The 18,554-nt window shown below is 40.8% G+C and overlaps 1 protein-coding gene across 2 annotated transcripts; it reads right to left on the reverse strand.

Moving 5' to 3' along the window:
- Nucleotides 1-3,313: 3,313 nt before the first annotated feature.
- LOC311105843 (protein YIF1B-like) lies at nucleotides 3,314-12,581 on the reverse strand. 2 transcript variants are annotated; one of them, XM_084148055.1, is made up of 8 exons: nucleotides 12,416-12,581; nucleotides 5,841-6,061; nucleotides 5,624-5,728; nucleotides 5,366-5,444; nucleotides 5,195-5,252; nucleotides 4,934-5,089; nucleotides 4,668-4,761; nucleotides 3,314-4,538 (listed from the first exon to the last, which is right to left on the reverse strand). In XM_084148055.1, the coding sequence occupies exons 1-8, from the start codon at nucleotides 12,465-12,467 to the stop codon at nucleotides 4,383-4,385; spliced, it is 921 nt and encodes a 306-aa protein (XP_084004181.1). In that variant the 5' UTR covers nucleotides 12,468-12,581; the 3' UTR covers nucleotides 3,314-4,382. The 2 variants fall into 2 exon arrangements, with proteins under 2 accessions (XP_084004181.1, XP_084004182.1); XM_084148056.1 differs by having other exon boundaries at nucleotides 12,425-12,580.
- Between the last annotated feature and the right edge of the window lie 5,973 nt (nucleotides 12,582-18,554).

An 18,554-nucleotide genomic window follows, 5' to 3' on the forward strand; every position in this document is an offset into this window, starting at 1 on the left:
AATATGGACTTGGTCTTTTACCAAATAGGGCTATCTTCGGTATACCCCTCTTACCTTGTCACAACACAACTGATTGGCTCAAACACATTAAGAAGGAAAGAAATTCCACAAATTAACTTTTAAGAAGGCACACCTGTTAATTGAAATGCATTCCAGGTGACTACCTCATGAAGCTGGTTGAGAGAATGTCAAGAGCGTGCAAAGCTGTCGTCAAGGCAAAGGGTGGCTATTTGAAGCACCTCAAATATAAAATATATTTTGATTTGTTTAACACTTTTTTGCACGCTACATGATTCCATACGTGTATTTCATAGTTTTGATGTCTTCACTATTCTACAATGTAGAAAATAGTAAAAATAAAGAAAAACCCTGGAATGAGTAGGTGTGTCCAAACTTTTCACTGGTACTGTGTGCCTTCGGAAATTATTCAGACCCCCTCCCTTTTTCTACATATTGTTAGGTTACAGCCTTATTCTGAAATTGTTTAAATTGTTAATTTTTTTCCTCATCAATCTACACACAATACCCCATAATGACAAAGCAAAAACAGGTTTTTAGACATTTTGGCTAATTTATTAAAAAGACATCCCCACAGCATGATGCTGCCACCACCATGTTTCACCGTAGGGGTGGTTTTGGCCAGGTGATGAGCGGTGCCAGGTATCCTCCAGACGTGATGCTTGGCATTCAGGCCAAAGAGTTTCTTGTTCTCATGGTCTGGGAGTCTTTTAGGTGCCTTTTGGCAAACTCCAAGCGGGCTGTCATGTGCCTTTTTCTTGGGGGCCTTCAATGCTGCAGACATTTTTTGGTACCCTTCCCCAGATCTGTGCATCGCACACAATCCTGTCACGGAGCTCTACGGACAATTCCTTCGACCGCATGGCTTTGTTTTTGCTCTGACATGCACTGTCAACTGTGGGGACCTTATATAGACAGGTGTGTGCCTTTCCAAATCATGTCCAATCAATTGAATTTACCACAGGTGCACTCCAATCAAGTTGTAAAAACATCTCAAGGATGATCAATGGAAACAGGATGCACCTGACCTCAATTTCGAGTCTCATAGCAAAGGGTCTGAATACTTATGTAAATAAGGTATCTGTTTCGCTTTTTCATTATGGTGTATAGATTGAAGATAATATATTTAAAAAAAAAACATTTTAGAATAAGGCTGTAACTTAACAAAATGTGGAAAAACTGAAGGGGTCTGAATACTTTCCGAATGCACTCAATTAACATGAACTTTACATATGAATATATTAACTTAACTATGAATCTGGAAATACATTGTCTTGCAATTCTTGGCACCACTTGTCTTTTTATTTTTATCGAGAACTCTGAAAGGAAAAAAATGGAATCAAACCAGATGGATAAATGATATTTGGTTGTCTATGAAGAGTTTCTGAAGACAGTCATGTAGAGAATAATATTTGTCTGTGAAGTAAAACCATTTGTTTTTCTTCCATATTGTCACTACCCAATCAGACTACGGACAGCCATCTTTATGAGAGGCATAACTGATCTCATTTTACACCTTGAATTGAGTGGTTGAATTGCAAAGTAAACATAATACCAAATAATAGTTTTATACGGAGATCACCTGAAATATGTAGATTAGTCTTTCTCAGAACATGGTCAGAAACCCAAGTAGTAGTAGTAGTAGTAGTAGTAGTAGATTTTATTGGTTTCTCGCATTCATAGACTAAATTGTACAGCAATTTTCAATCGTAGATTATTATCAAATAGTAAAATCCTAAAGTAGCACAATAATTTAAATATAACACAATGTTAAAAGATACAATACATACAAAATAATAACACTACAATGACAATGTTTGGGTCGCAGCAGAAAATCGCAGTGCATGACAAGTATATGGTAAAGTATAATGTGTAGGCCTAATTTTCCACCTGTATGTTTAGATCTAGCCAGAATGAATGGTCTATTTCAGTTGCTATAGGCCTGTCAGATATGAAAATAATACATTGGTATTATAATGCAATCCTTTGATTGTATTATATTCAGTGAATCTTTGAGCATTTTCCAGCTATCAATAAAGTGCAGAAGATGTCCAAACTGATGCGTAAAGGCGCATAGCTTTCTGTAAGCATGAACGAGGCCACTGTTCAATATATCGATTGCCGCTTTTATCCAAGCATTTTCATAATTTGACCACCCGTCTTGCTATAGGTTATCATATTCAGGTTCCGTTAGCGATTTATCACTGATCAATTATTTGGAGGAAACTATACCATGGTTGTACTCCCAGCATGTAGCTTTTTTTATTTGGTGCTGTAGACCTATACTAGAGGTTATTTACAATGCAAGATTACAATAATATAAAGACAACATCCATGCGTAAAGAACAACCCTGTCCAGAGCTGTTTGGATAATGCGTTGCGCCATTCTGAGATGCACTTTGTAGCCTACTTTGTAACTTAACTTGTTTCGGTTTTTACTGTGTGCATTAGGGCTTAAGTGTCATTTCTATTTATACTGTGAAATAATTATATTTTGTATAAAATAATTATTATATTCTCCCATCCAGATACTCAGCTCGTTTGTGTGGTGACTTTTTTAGGGATGGGAGAGATTCTCCGAATATTTATTTGTACGGCTGTGGACAGGTCAAGGTCATCTTAAATCATTGGATAACAAAAGTAGGCTGTAATGATGAGAGTATACAACTAAAAGTGTGCCGTTTTCTTTCAATTTATACAGCTTGTGTCATAACGGGAGGTCCAAGGCAGGTTGAATTAATTTGCATACAGGGAGGGACCATGGCATCTGGGCACAATGTGGACGCAGCAGCAGATAAGACATTTTATTACCATGTGTAGAAGCAACAAATCTCGATCAGATAGTGATCCGATCAAGATCTGATGATGACAACCACATGTTAATCCAAGTTGTAAACCACAACTTCTGTTATCTGATTGTGCCATGTGACAGTGGGGGCAGAGCAGGAGGAATCTGGTTTGGAATGCAAATCTTGCAACTCTTATACCAACTCTCAAGTGTTGGATCAAGATTGACAGGAACATCTGTCAAATACATCTGCTAATGTCAAGATAAGCAGGCTTTATCGTACACACTGGCTTTCCTTATTGATTATCATATCATCCTAACTTGGTGCAGAGGGAAAAGGGCTAAGGTGTTAATCTTGCATAGATACAACGTAACCATAGTCCATTAAAGCTTATATCCTGTTGGAAAAAATTGTTGGATCAATGGAAATCAAAGTTTAAGTTAGTGATATTGGATTAGACATATTCAGCTTGATAACAGTTCAATAAAAAAAGCCATAACAAATTTGTACTCCAGTTTCAGTTTATTTATCAGGTTGTAGAGAGCATAAGAGGATCCATGTTAATCCGTTTCTGTATATCAAATATTCATAAAAGCTATTGAGGCATGGCAAAGCAACACCATTTTAGCGTGATATTTCTAGTAATTAGGCCTACATTTCAAATGGAAGCTAGTAATTGTAACATCTAAACCGTTGTATATTTTTTCCCCTTTCCCAGTTTGAAACCTGAATATCAATTACAGTGTCATATGCTCATGTATCTTTGTCAAGCTTGTTTAAAAATGCATCAGCTGTCAATTAAGATTATTTAATGACTTTGTTACATGATAGAATGCCTTTGTTTGGGCTTCAGTTTGTGGCACCAAGACTCCAGACATGTACAACAAGCCTTTTTTCCTATTTACAAACACACATCCACAAATATGTTTACATACATCATCCTATGAATAAGGACATTGAGTACTTTTTTTTGTGTTCACTGGACGGAACAGGCTAAAGCCTTTTAGTCAACGTAAGTATGTAACGCAAGAAAGCACTTAGCCACACAAAATGGCTTCCCTGCGTAGTTGTGACACGTTACACATTTTGGGCTGCAAATTCTGCAATGCAATTCTGCAGGGCAGCCATTTCGCGTAGCTAATTGCATTCTTGCATTTCCTACTTACGTAGGCTATAAATTAGCCTTAACTGTGCTTCCATCCTTGGCTCAGTCAAAGCTTTTGAGATTGAGGACCCAAGCTAGATTGCTAATATACAACCATATGTTCACAAATGCTTAGAAAACATAATTAACTAACTAAATACAGTATACAAAACATGACAAGCCAGTCAATTATCCTTTTTAGACAATTACATAAAAAAACAATACAAAAGACAGGTCAACAATACTGTTACACTTGTGCTGTGAGGCAATGCTAATTCTACAATGCCATTTGTCTGGTTTTATTTATCCGTGCAAGTGTCCCGCACCTCTGCAGCGAATGGTGGGGAGCGGTGATGGTCAGTGGACAGTCTTATCTTTCCATAGAGAGGTAGTGTCTTGTCAGATGAAACACTCCTGGTCAGCTCGTGGCCTTACCTGACCAGGTGATAGGTCAACCAGTACATGAATATGGGCTGGGCGGCTGCGATGGACATGGTCAGGTACATCCTCAGCTGGTTCCTGGCCCCGTTGACCAACACGCCTTGGGCTGCTGCCTCAGACAGGAGCTTTAGTCTCAACGTGCGGATCTGAAGAGATGACCAAGACAGAGGGAGCCAAAATCAAGCTTGTGAACCTACGTACAGTAGTCAAGGCACTGGCAGGGGACATTGGGCGGAGTAAATTCGATTCTAAAGTCAGCTCTTCCTGCTACTCACCATGAAGACGAAGATGGATATACAGCACCACAGCAGCGTTAGGTAATACCCTGTTCGACCAAATAGTAACCCTGCCACAACCCCTACAATCATCCTGCACACACAAGGGAATCCTTCACAATTCATCCGAGTAGTTGATGTGCTATCATGTCTATACAACTTTTAAAAATCAGACGACATCAATGTTGAAAGACAGGGAAATCCAGAACCACAAAACGCAATGTCATACTAATCATGTCAGAGAGCGAGAGAGAGACCATCCGTACCCCACATATTTGTATCCGGAGAAGGCCACAAGGTCGATGGTGGTGAGGTCTGTGTTGACTGTGACCAGGTAGAGACTGAGGAGGACAGCCAGCACCTCCATGATGAGCCACACCAGGGCTGAGCTGGCCTGCATGCCCAGGATCTCAGGGGTAAACCTAGAGCCAGAGGGGGGGAGGGTAGATACAAGTTTCAGTATACTCTTTCTACAGAAAACTGTGAAGAAAGGTCCAAAGAAGTGAGTGGAAGTGGGCCACCTTTACCTGTTCTGTGTTCCGAGCGCTAACCCAGCCACCAGGATGTATGTGATAAAACCCATTGCTGCAAAATAATATAAAACCATGTTAAAACAATACAAAAACAATGATAGGCTAGTTACAGGTCTTATTAGTTTGGTTCAGTCAAGGTGGTAGACCTGACCAAATCTCCTTTACCTGGAATGTACAAGTCAGGAGCGTTGATATCAAAGCGTGGAGCCACTGGGGTGTCCTGTTGGTAGCTCACTTCCCAGTTCTAATGAAAAACAAACCAAAACATACATCTTCTTTAGTTCCCCAATCAATGAGTGTCATCCTAGGGCATAAGTTCAGTATCAGCTTGGTAGCTCTGAGTCTGGACACGGACACAAGCAATACCAACAGATGGTGACCAGATGGTTACCATAGTAACACAGGGTGACATGTAAGCAGTACCTGGTGCATGTAGGGGAAGACTAGCAGGCCGAGTTTCTTGCCCACGTAAACTGTGTCCACAGCAAAGTAATACTTCAGCTTGGAGATGGGGAGGAAACGATCCAGCTGTAGATTCAACGGAGCAAAACCAAGACGATTTAGGCCTACTTAATGGCACTCATGTTGCTACTTACTAACTGGTACCACAACTATTTACCATCACTACCATGAGTCTTACATTTTTGTCCACTAAGTCTTTGCCCTGGCTGGCCAGGCTGCTCCCGTAGGCCATTGCCAAGTTGGACATGGGATCTGAGAGGAGGGTCTGGCCAGGGTAACCCATCGCACCAACACCCTGGCCCGGAAACCCAGCGGGCTGCACCCCCGGCGCTGCACTGGTGTCGTCAAACAGCTGGCTGGGGTCTGTCCCGTCCATTGACGTGTTCTTCATTTTGGGATCTGTCACGCAAGAGGCGGATGAAAGCACATTCTGGTCAGTGGAGTGGGGAACAAAGACTGCAAGTACTGCGCAACACACGCATCGTTAATAACTGTGATGTTATGTGAAGTTGTAAGTTGACAAACTTCCAATGCATTTGAAGGACAACAAAAAAAATTTAGCTGCAAAAGAAGGAGCTATGCAGTGCACACTGACACACATCAACAAAATAGCCTAAGCAGACAGTGCCAATAAAGGGGTCTCTTCACTCCATGTGTAAGATAAACCCTGCTCTCAGTCACCAATTCTGGGTGTGTTTTATCCACTGAGGGCAGAATGTGAAGTTTGAAATTAAATAAGTCTGCTAATATGGGCTATTGCTAACTGGACAAAATGGTACAATATTAAGTAGTAGCTTTAAGGGTCATAGAACACAAGTAACTGGTGCACACTAATGTTAAAGTTATCATTACATTTCTCATTAGTGTAACAATTGAGTCAATTTATCGTGATATGGATCTTTGTCCAAATCGTCCAGCTCTAGTCTGTGTCAAAAAAGCCTATAGGCCTAAATAATTATATACAATGTTTGTTATTCATTAGAAGCACATCTCTTAATCTCCATTTCTGACCTATTTTCACAGGTAGGCCTATCGTTTCATATCCTTTACAAAATCATTAAGTTTACCATGGTGCTCTTAGCCCTTCTCATGACTCCAATTCCATTCCTTTACAGTGGAATCCATGTCCCATTTTGCCTTGTGAGTGAAATGGCCCGATGCTCCGACGCTGCCCAAATGCTCTGTCTAAACGCAAACACGGCTCACTTGCGATTTGGTTTTGGAAACATTTGGAACTTAACTTTCATATAAGCGAGAAATCATTTTTCAAATACAAAAGGTACACTCACTGTACGCAGTTTAGAAAAGTTGTACCTGGCTGTATTTTGAGAAACATGCGATCCGGCCGGAAATGTGAAATGGAATTGTCCAATGGAAATGTGAGAGGATTTTTTTAATATAGAAAAACAACATTTTATGTTCTAAGTCCACAACAATGCTTATACCACATCAGAGGACAATTTTTTTGGTCTGAAATCTGAGAAAATTAGATTTTTTTTTGTGTAGTCACCCTTTAATTCAGGTGCGCGCCAGACAGTTGTGTTTGGCTAGTGTGTTTCTATAGTGCAAATGGACACTGGATTGATGCAAATAATCATTCTGCCAGGTAGGCATACGCTACTTTGTAGTTACCTTTTAATTGCCTTTCCATCTACCCGAAAACGGTTAGGCCATTATTAACATTGCTAATGGCTACACAAAGTGGTAGACTACCTTCACTGCACACAGCAGGGCACGACATTCAGGTGAATTTGCCAGTGGCACACCGGACCAGTGGGCCTTGAAATACATCCACAGGTACACCTCCAATTGACTCAAATTATGTCAATTAGCGTATCAGAAGCTTCTAAAGCCATGAATTTCTGGAATTTTCCAAGTTGTTTAAAAGGCACAGTCAACTTAGTGTATGTAAACTTCTGACCCACTGGAATTGTGATACAGTGAAATATAAGTGAAATAATCTGTCTGTAAACAATTATTGGAAAAATTACTTGCCAAAATTATAGTTTGTTAACAATACATTTGTGGAGTGGTTGAAAAACAAGTTTTAATGACTCCAACCTAAGTGTATGTAAACTTCCGACTTCAACTGTAGTTCCCGGATGTCGTACTACATTCGGCCATAATGCAATTCTCCAGAAAATAGGCGTGGCTTCACAACATTTTCAAATGGCGGAATATGCAGTCAAAGTCCGAGAGCAGATACAAATTCATTGCTTTAACTAATTACGACAAATGTTAAGAAAAAAAAAAGTTATGACTTTTCAAAGAAGTTACGTTACATGTTATGTTGCCGTTCTCAATGGACATTGTTAATGAAGTCGTAAGATGTCTAGCTAGTAATTTGTTATGCTAACAAGCTAGCAAGAAGTTGCATTGCAACAGCATCAAATTCCAGTAGACAGGCGAAGCACTAGTACACTCAACTGAAAGGATGCCGTTCGTTTACAGTATACTAAAATGAACTAATAGTATATAGTATGTAGTATATACTTATTAAGTATGTAGTATACAGTATGTTAGTATGGGTATTTAAACACAGCTATAGTTTGGTTAGCTAAACTAGCAAGTCTGTTTGTTTATCACAGCAACTACTGTAGCTATCTACTAAACTAGCTACCTACTTCCGCAGATGTTGAACACATTTCTACCGGCAAATTAACAAATTTCTAGCGCAAAATGTGTTAAATTATAGCCATGGTATAAAAGGGCCTTCCACGTCGTTCATTATTTTCCAGAGAACGCAAAGCCTCTCGTTGATTATCCCTTACATAATTGGCCTCAACAGGCCCAACATTGGGTTTTACTACATTGTAATGGAATGTCCGGGGCAGGTTAGTCCTCATAAACAGCTACTAGCACCGGGTTCCCCAATTGGCGGCCGGCGATGATTTTATTTGGCCCCCCAAGTTCTCTGAGCAAAAATAATATTTTGTTACGTTACAGCCTTTTTCTAAAAGTGATGAAATACCCCATAATGAAATAGTGAAAAGAGATTTTTAGAAATGTTTGCAGATAAAAAACAGAAATACCTTATTTACATAAGTATTCAGACCCTTTGCTATGAGACTCGAAATTGAGCTCAGGTGCATCCTGTTTCCATTGATCATCCTTGAGATGTTTCTACAACTTGATTGGAGAACACCTGTGATAAATTCAATTGATTGGACATGATTTGGAAAGGCATACACCTGTCTATATAAGGTCCCTCAGTTGACAGTGCATGTCATAGCAAAAACCAAGCCATGAGGTTGAAGGAATTGTCAGTTGAGCTCCGAGACAGGATTGTGTCGAGGCACAGATCTGGGGAAGGGTAACAAAAAAAAATCTGCCGCATTGAAGGTCCCGAAGAACACAGTGGCCTCCAACATTCTTAAATGGAAGAAGTTTGGAACCACCAAGACTCTAGAGCTGGCCACCTGGCCAAACTGAGCAATCGGGGGAGAAGGGCCTGGTCAGGGAGGTGACCAAGAACCCGATGGTCACTTGAGAGGATCTGCAGAGAAGAATGGGAGAAACTCCCCAAATACAGGTGTGCCAAGTTTGTAGCGTTATACCCAAGAAGACTCGAGGCTGTAATCGCTGCCAAAGGTGCTTCAACAAAGTACTGAGTAAAGGGTCTGAATACTTATATAAAAGTGATATTTCCGTTTTATTTTATAAATTATAAAAAAGTCAAGGGGTCTGAATATTTTCAGAATGACTGTATGCATTTTACATCTTTCAAGATGAAACATTGCTATCATTGATCATAACGTCTTAAGAAATCAGCGATTCAGACAGCTTTTTGGGCACATTCTTACCACAATTCTGTGAATAATTGAACATCTTAAGATACTGTATCTGGCACACCTGGCTCATGTGGTTGTATATTCTACATCACTCTGAACATTTGCATACTACAATTATATTTCATACAGGTATGGTCATGCGAAATGTGGGGTTAATGCATGAATTCTGTAATGGCCCCGTATCTACCAATCTTTTTAAACCCCTGTCCTTGCTGTGTTTGTGCAATTTGGTGCCTCGATAACCAAAGTAACAATCCAAAAACATAGCTGCCCCATTACATGGAATTGTAGAGTGTCAACACACAGAAAGCTACCATTGCTGCACTGCTATCACACATTTTCCAACTCTAGGGACATAGACCTTCAAAAAAATCACTATGAGACATCGTCGGCCCAAGTGAGCCCAACCGACCCCCACCGGCTCATGGTTACCTAGGGTTCTTGAGAGATAAGGCGCTCTATCATAGAGCACTTGCTATAATTAGTATTATTGAGCAGAATGAATCACCAACTCAGTCACTAGTACTACCTATGCTTATTATGGAGCCGTCCAGGAAGTCAGCCATCAGGTCTTACAAATCTCAAGTTTAATTGCACAAGATGCTGCCAAGTTGGGACACCCAGTAGTAGGCCATTGTTGGACTTACCACAGCGGTGTCAGTAACTTTAGCAAGTACAATGCCTTCAGAAAGTATTTACACCTCTTTACTTTTACCACATTTTATTGTGTTACAGCCTGAATAAAAAATGTATTAAATTGTGATTTTGTGTCACTGATATACACACAATACCCCATAATGTCAGTGGAATTTTACTTCAGAAATGTATAAAAAAAGCTGAAATGCCTAGAGTCAATAAGCATTGACTCTGTTATGGCAAGCCTAAATAAGTTCAGGAGTAAAAATGTGCTTAACAAATCACATAAGTTGCATGGACTCATTCCCTGTTCAATAATAGTAGTTAACATGGTTTTTTAATAACTACCCCATCTCTGTACCCAACACATACAATTATCTGTAAGGTACCCCAAATCTAGTAGTGAATTTCAAGTACAGATCCAACCACAAAGACCCCAGAGCTTTTTCAAAGCCTCGCAAAAAATGGCACCGATTGGTAGATGTGTAAAAATAACAAAAGCAGACGTGAATATCCATTTGAGCATGGTGAAGTTATTAATTAGGCTTTGGATGGTGTATCAATACACTCAGTCAGTACAAAGATACATGCGTCCTTCCTAACTCAGTTGCCGGAGAGGAAGGAAACTGCTCAGGGATTTCACCATGAGGCCAATGGTGATTTTAAAACATTTATATGGTTGTGATATGAGAAAACTGAGGATGGATCAACAACATTGTAGTTAGTCCACAATACTAACCTAATTGACAGTGTGAAAATAAGAGCCTGCGTACAATAATAAAATATTTCAAAACATGTATCCTGTTTGCAACAAGGCAAAGAAAAATGAACTTTTTGTCCTGAATACAAAGTGTTATGTTTGGGGCAAATACAACACATCGCTGAGTACCACTCTTCATATTTTCAAGCATGGTGATGGCTGCATCATGTTATGGGTATGCTTGTCATCGGCAAGGACTAGGGAGTTTTGGGGGATTAAAAGTAACGGAATACAGCTCTAAGCACAGGCAAAATCCCAGAGGAAAACCTGGTTCAGTCTGCTTTCCAACAAACACCGGAAGACAAATTCACCTTTCAGTAGGACAATAACCTAAAACACAAGGCCGAATCTACACTGGAGTTTCATACAAAGATGACATTCGTGGTCCTCTGTAGCTCAGCTGGTAGAGCACGGCGCTTGTAACGCCAAGGTAGTGGGTTCGATCCCCGGGACCACCCATACACAAATGTATGCACGCATGACTGTAAGTCGCTTTGGCTAAAAGCGTCTGCTAAATGGCATATTATTATTATTATTATTATTATTTAATGTTCCTGAGTGGCCAGTTACAGTTTTGACTTAAATTGGCTTGAAAATCTATGGCAAGACTTAAATGTCTGTCTAATTATAATCAACAATCAACTTGACAGAGCTTGAAGAATTAAAAAAAGAATAATGGGCAAATATTGTACAATCCAGGTGTGCAAAGCTCTTAGAGACTTACCCCAAAAGACTCACAGCTGTAATCACCACCAAAGGTGCTTATTCTACATAGTATTAACTCAGGGGTGTGAATACGTATGTAAATTAGATATTTCTGTATTTTATTTTCAATAAATTAGCAACAATTTCTATAAACATGTTTTCACTTTGTCATTGTGGGGTTTTGTGTGTAGATGGGTGAAACAATTAATATTGAATCCATTTTGAATTCAGGATGTAACAACAAAATGTGGAACAAGCAATGGGTGCTAAATTACAAAATGTAAATGTAGTGTATGAATACTTTCAGAAGTTAGCTACTGTAGCTCTGTCCTGGGTACATGTTCTGATTGGACACTGGACAGAGACCAACACGAAGCTAACGTTAGCTAACATAACCAGAGGCACAGTCCCATGTCCCAATTTTGAAGCAATGCGGGCAGTACGTAAAGGTTTGGAAACGTAACTCTAGAGAGCGAATAGCGCGACCTACTAACCTAAACCTGAATAATGTAGCCCGAGGTTGATCAGACATGTTTCAGGTTCTCTGTCTACATGGAATATGACAATCTAACTGGTGACGTTATCTAATGACGTGGCTAACAGCCAGCTAGCTAGCTAGCTAGCTAGCTAGCTAGCTCAGTCTTGTGCAACAAAGACGTTAGCTGTTATGATTGATAACACACTGCATATGACAAAAAATAAAGTTAGTCAGCTACATTTGCCAGGTAGTTAGGTTAGCTTTGTCTTACAGAGCAGCCATCGAGTGGGTTAGCTAGCTGTTAGCATGCCGGTTAGCTAACTAGTTAGCTAGATTTCTAGGCCAAAAAGCAAGACATCTTACCAATACTTTGATCAACGTACATAACTTACGCTGTCTGAACCCACTTTGGGTTGCTGTGTAATCCATGTCCATCAATTATTACAGGTAGTTTCGGATATATCGTCTATAAAAACGCTGATTTGAAACCATTCAATATGCTTCCTACAAAATTAGAACACAGCCACACCCATGTGTCAACTGGCCAATGATAGTATCCTAAAAAAAGAAAAAGATGAAGGCGTTCCAGGAAAAATATGGACCAATCGAAATAATCTTCTTCTTCAATGAGGTTTAAATATATTTATTCCTACCTCATGCCCTTAACCTGAAATGATGGGACATCACCACTTAACACTCCCTGTAACTCTTCTGATGTCAAGTCTCAAGCACACCCAAATACCTCTCTGCAGCTGCCACCACAACTTCAATTTTCTTGGACTTACGTTCCATCCCTGCAGTACAATTAATAACCATTGGTATAAATGCTAAAAATCCAATCTTACTAAAACATATATCACTTGTTGTCCTATCCCTCTGTACCGGTACATATCTACTACTCTCACCACTACCCCCCCCCCCTCAACCTGCTTCTCTCGCACAGGACATTTCTGATTCCCAGCCCCATGGCCACCCCTACAATTAGCACATACCATCACTTTCCCCAATGCTACACATTCCTTTGTCTCATGCCCTTCTGCACACTTCTCACACCTTGGAACCTCCCTCCTACATACTGCTGCCACATGCCCATACGTTTGACACCTGTAACATTGTAATGTATTTGGCACATAAGCTCGTACAGGATAACTTATATATCCTAACTTCACTTTGTCAGGCAAAAACTCAACTTCAAAACTCAAAAGAACAGACAATGACTCTTCTGTTTCCCCACTCTCGCCATCCTGTATGCGTCGCACCAAACGACGAGCATCACAAACATCGGGAATCTTCCCCTTCAGTTGGTCAACTTTTACATTTACTGCTACCCCAGTAATCACTCCTGTCAATGGCGCCATTTTCTTGAGAGCGAAACCATTCACAATTCTTTCCCCCATTTGTTTAACTCTGAGTGCCTTCTCCCTCTGACCAACAGAAACACAAAAAATTATCACTAGACCACTTCTGGTTACCCTCACCGATTCCACTATACCCAACGCTTTTTTCACCCATCTTGAAACCACAAATGGATCAGCCAAAAGGCAAGGGTCCACTTTTTCCAAAAACTTCACTCCTACTGTCACAGACTCATCTTTTTCCTGACCCTCTGTGCAAGCCTCTGGCTCCGAGTACTTCACCACACCTACCACCTCCGTTACTTCACCCTCATTCACTTCCATTTCTCCTCCTGTCTTCAGCTCACTTTGCTTACATTTCCTACCATTCTTCTTTAACAAACCTTCTCCCTTTTTCCCACCATTTTTTCCCGACTCAAGCTCACAATCTTCCTCCCTCTCTCTCCTAGACCTCCTCTGCCTATCTTTTTCCTTCCATTCCTCCTCTCTCATCCAAGTATATGTCTCCTTATCCCACAGCTGTCTGTTAGACATCGTTTTTCCTCCACAGGACTACGGATACTCCGGACCTCCTTTCCTTGAGTCACCTCATTTTCCCTTGCTAATTCGTTGACCGTGGCACGTGTATAACTACAACCAGTTAATCGAAATAATCCACTATGATTCATTTATTTCTGCAGGGGCAGTAACGTCATAAAATCTTTTTCGGGTGTTAGTTACAGTACATAATAGTATTTCTTCTTAAGTACTTCACACCACTGATTTTCACCTACATTTTTGACACATTGCATCTCTTGTACAGTAATGTGTACCTGTATTGCACCCTTAGCACGGATATTTAGATTCCATCAGGTTCTGATATAGAGTGGGAAAGTGAATCGGTTTCTCCTGAGGAATGGTGTTCTAGTCTCTTGCCACGTTCATATGCCATCCGAGTAATTGGAAGCTCCTAGTTCCAAGTGGGAAATTTCACTTGAACGACCTTCCAAATAGGAATTACAAGCAGTGGTGGAAAAAGTACCCAATTGTCATACTTGAGTAAAAGTAAAGATACCTTAATAGAAAATGACTCAAGTAAAAGTGAAAGACACCCAGTAAAATACTACTTGAGTAAAAGTCTAAAAGTATTTGGGTTTAAATATACTTAAGTATCAAAAGTAAATGTAATTGCTAAAATATACTTAAGGGAGTGAACGTTATTCATAATAATAATAAAAAATATATTTTACCTAAACCCTCCCTGAATACTTGAAAAGAACCAAGTGACCCTCCCCTATACTCAAAATAATGTGGATAGCAGAGAACATGTCTACCATTTACCATCACTTCTTGGACAGACCAGAGCCTTAGATGTGACGTTTTAGAAACTGTTCTTTGTCCTGTAAGCATTACATGGCAATTTTAATAGTGCACAGGGCTGCGGGCCAAACGGTTGTGGGTTTGCAGACCACCATGGACAATAGTAGGGGTGGAAAGATCTCCTATATAGTAAAAGCAATTCTACGTAATTTTACATATTAGCTGAATATTTTTTAAATACCATACACATTACCGAAATTACAGGCTAAGAATGGACAGAGTGATAGGCGTTGATGTGTTGATTTTATCATATTTCTCCAATCTCCAATCTGAGACATCATTAGGAATCTCAGCATGGTACTGTACTTTCAAAAGTTAGGCCTACCATTCCACCCCAGACAGAGAAAGCCTACCAACGTAGAGAAATGTAAGCTTTAACTGCGGCCTACTCTTCTTCCGTGGCTTAACCCAATGAGAGAAGGTCACAAGTGTTTCCCTACAAGCTGTCTGGGTTTAAACATCTTCTATTGTACTGTGAGGTAATAGCTTACTCAATTGATAGTGACAGAATTTGATTATTTCCCAAGCAAAGTCCATTTCTTGTCTCCTCGGCTTCAGAAGGTTGTAGCTCAGCCTCTGAATATCCAAGAAACTAAACAATGATATCCCCACATGCATAGGATTCCTGTCTTTCAGGGGTATTTTACGTCTTGTTTCTAGCATAAAGCATCACGGACCAAAGCGCCATTATATATCAATTTATATAATCATATTATTTTCTTCACAATCTTAAGCTAACAAGGGCTAGTCCTGTGCTTTTTGCGATTTTCTTAAATAAAAAGTAGGCCTATGGCATACCCTCTCAATTTTAGTCTTGGTTTTAATTTAACAGCTCTTCAATAACACTGTGGTAGGCTATTTAAAGAGTGCATGGTGGGTGGCGGAATTGACCGAGAAATCTATGGATATAGTAGCCTATAGCCTAATTTTGTCTGTCAAACAGGTAGGCCTACCTCTTAACACAAAGCCCTCTTCTTGTTAGTCAAATCTAATTAAAATGAAGACGGGCCTCCTGAGTGGTGCAACGGTCAAAGGCACGGCATTGCAGTGCTAGAGGCGTCACTACAGACCCGGGTTCGATCCCGGGCTGTATCACAACAGGCCATGATCGGGAGTCCCATAGGGCGGCGCACAATTGGCCCAGCATCGTCAGGGTTAGGGGAGGGTTTGGCCGGGGGGGCTTTACTTGGGTCATCGCGCTCTAGTGACTCCTAGTGGCGGGCCGGGCGCCTGCAGGCTGACATTTACATTTACATTTTAGTCATTTAGCAGACGCTCTTATCCAGAGCGACATACAGTTAGTGAATACATATATATTTTTTTGTATTTTTTTTTTAACTGGTCCCCCGTGAGAATCGAACCCACAACCCTGGCGTTGCAAACGCCATGCTCTATCAACTGAGCTACATCCCTGCCGGCCATTCCCTCCCCTACCCTGGACAACGCTAGGCCAATTGTGCGCCGCCCATGAGTCTCCCAGTCGCGGCCTGCTGCGACAGAGCCTGGATTCGAACCAGGATCTCTAGTGGCACAGCTAGCACTGCGATGCAGTGCCTTAGACCACTGCGCCACTCAGGAGACTGACCTCGGTTGTCTGCAGGCTGACCTCAGTCGTCAGTTGTTTCCTCCGACACATTGGTGCGGTTGGCTTCCGGGTTAAGTGGGCGGGTGTTATGAAGCACGGTTTGGCGGGTCATGTTTCGGAGGAAGCATTACTCGACCTTCGACCTCCCGAGCCCGTTGGGGAGTTGCAGCGATGAGACAAGATCGAAATTGGGGAGAAAAAGGGGGTAAAATACAAATAAATAAAAATGAAGACGGATTAAATGAATTATGCCTACTTTCAGCACCAGGAGCTGTCCATTTCCGATTTGTGTCGCGGCTGCTGCTTCAAGTTTCAGCACCACAATGTAAGTTACTAGAATCTGGCTTATTGTGAGGTAAATAACTCTGATAAATAGGCCGACATGGGCAAGAAGCATATTGCTTTTAATAAAATGAATAATAGTAGTAGCAAGTTGACCTCAGGTACTCCTTCTCATCTTCCCACTCTCTTTCTCAAACTGAACAGAACATAGGCTATAAGCTAGTACATTCCTCCTGAACTGCCACTGTATGCCAATTACAGGACAGCCATTGGTTAGGCAGAACACAAAAACATTTTTTGATCAGCAAGAGCAGAGCAGGCTGGGGCTCAGGGTTGGAATATCCATTGCAGTGTGTAATGCAGCCTAGTTTTATTTACACCATCCCAGCAGCCATCTTAGAAATATAATTTTGCTCTGTGCTTCTCCAAGCATGCACTTCGTAGCCTATAGCCTATAGCCTATAGGCTATGGATAATTTGATTGAGACCACACTAGCCTATAGCTGCACTTGATATTGCATGCCCAGCAGAGAATCAGAGGTGAGGGGAGGCATCGGGCACACATTGATACAGTCAGAAGTTTATATACACTATTAGACAAATACATTTAAACTCAGTTTTTCACTATTCCTGACATTTAATCCTGTCTTAGGTCAGTTAGGATCACCACTTTATTTGAATAATGTGAAATGTCAGAATAATAGAGAGCTTTTATTTATTTCATCACATTCCCAGTGGGTCAGAAGTTTACATACACTCAATTAGTATTTGGTATCATTGCCTTTAAATTGTTTAACTTGCGTCAAACGTTTCGGGTAGCCTTTCACAAGCTTCCCACAATAAGTTGGGTGAATTTTGGCCCATTCCTCTTGACAGAGCTGGTGTAACTGATTCAGGTTTGTAGGCCTCCTTGCTCGCACATGCTTTTTAAGTTCTGCCCACAAATTTCCTATAGGATTGAGGTCAGGGCTTTGTGATGGCCACCAATACCTTGACTTTGTTGTCCTTAAGCCATTTTGCCACAACTTTGGAAGTATGCTTGGGGTCATTGTCCATTTGGAAGACCCATTTGCGACCAAGCTTTATCTTCCTGACTGATGTCTTGAGATGTTGCTTCAATATATCCACATAATATTCCTTCCTCATGATGCCATCTATTTTGTGAAGTGCACCAGTCCCTCCTGCAGCAAAACACCCCCACAGCATGATGCTGCCACCCCCGTGCTTCACGGTTGGGATGGTGTTCTTCGGCTTGCAAGCCGCCCCCTTTTTCCTCCAAACATAACTATGGTCATTATGTCCAAACAGTTCTATTTTTTGTTTTCTTCAGACCAGAGGACATTTCTCCAAAAAGTACGATCTTTGTCCCGATGTGCAGTTGCAAACCGTAGTCTGTCTTTTTTATGGTGGTTTTGGAGCAGTGGCTTCTTCCTTGCTGAGCGGCCTTTCAGGTTATGTCGATATAGGACTTGTTTTACTGTGGATATAGATACTTTTGTACCCGTTTCCTCCAGCATCTTCACAAGGTCCTTTGCTGTTGTTCTGGAATTGATTTGCACTTTTCGCACCAAAGTACGTTCATCTGTAGGAGACAGCGGTATGACGGCTGCGTGGTCCCATGGTGTTCATACTTGCGTACTATAGTTTGTACAGATGAACGTGTTACCTTCAGGCATTTGGAAATTGTTCCCAAGGATGAACCAGACTTGTGGAGGTCTACAATTATTTTTCTGAGGTCTTGGCTGATTTCTTTTAATTTTCCCATGATGTCAAGCAAAGAGGCACTGAGTTTGAAGGTAGGCCTTGAAATACATCCACAGGTACACCTCCAATTGACTCAAATGATGTCAATTAGCCTATCAGAAGCTTCTAAAGCCATGACATCATTTTCTGGAATTTTTCAAGCTGTTTAAAGGCAGTGTATGTTAACTTCTGACCCAC

The sequence above is a fragment of the Coregonus lavaretus genome (genome assembly GCF_964263955.1).
Source record: "Coregonus lavaretus genome assembly, chromosome: 30".
In the NCBI taxonomy this organism is placed as follows: domain Eukaryota; kingdom Metazoa; phylum Chordata; class Actinopteri; order Salmoniformes; family Salmonidae; genus Coregonus; species Coregonus lavaretus.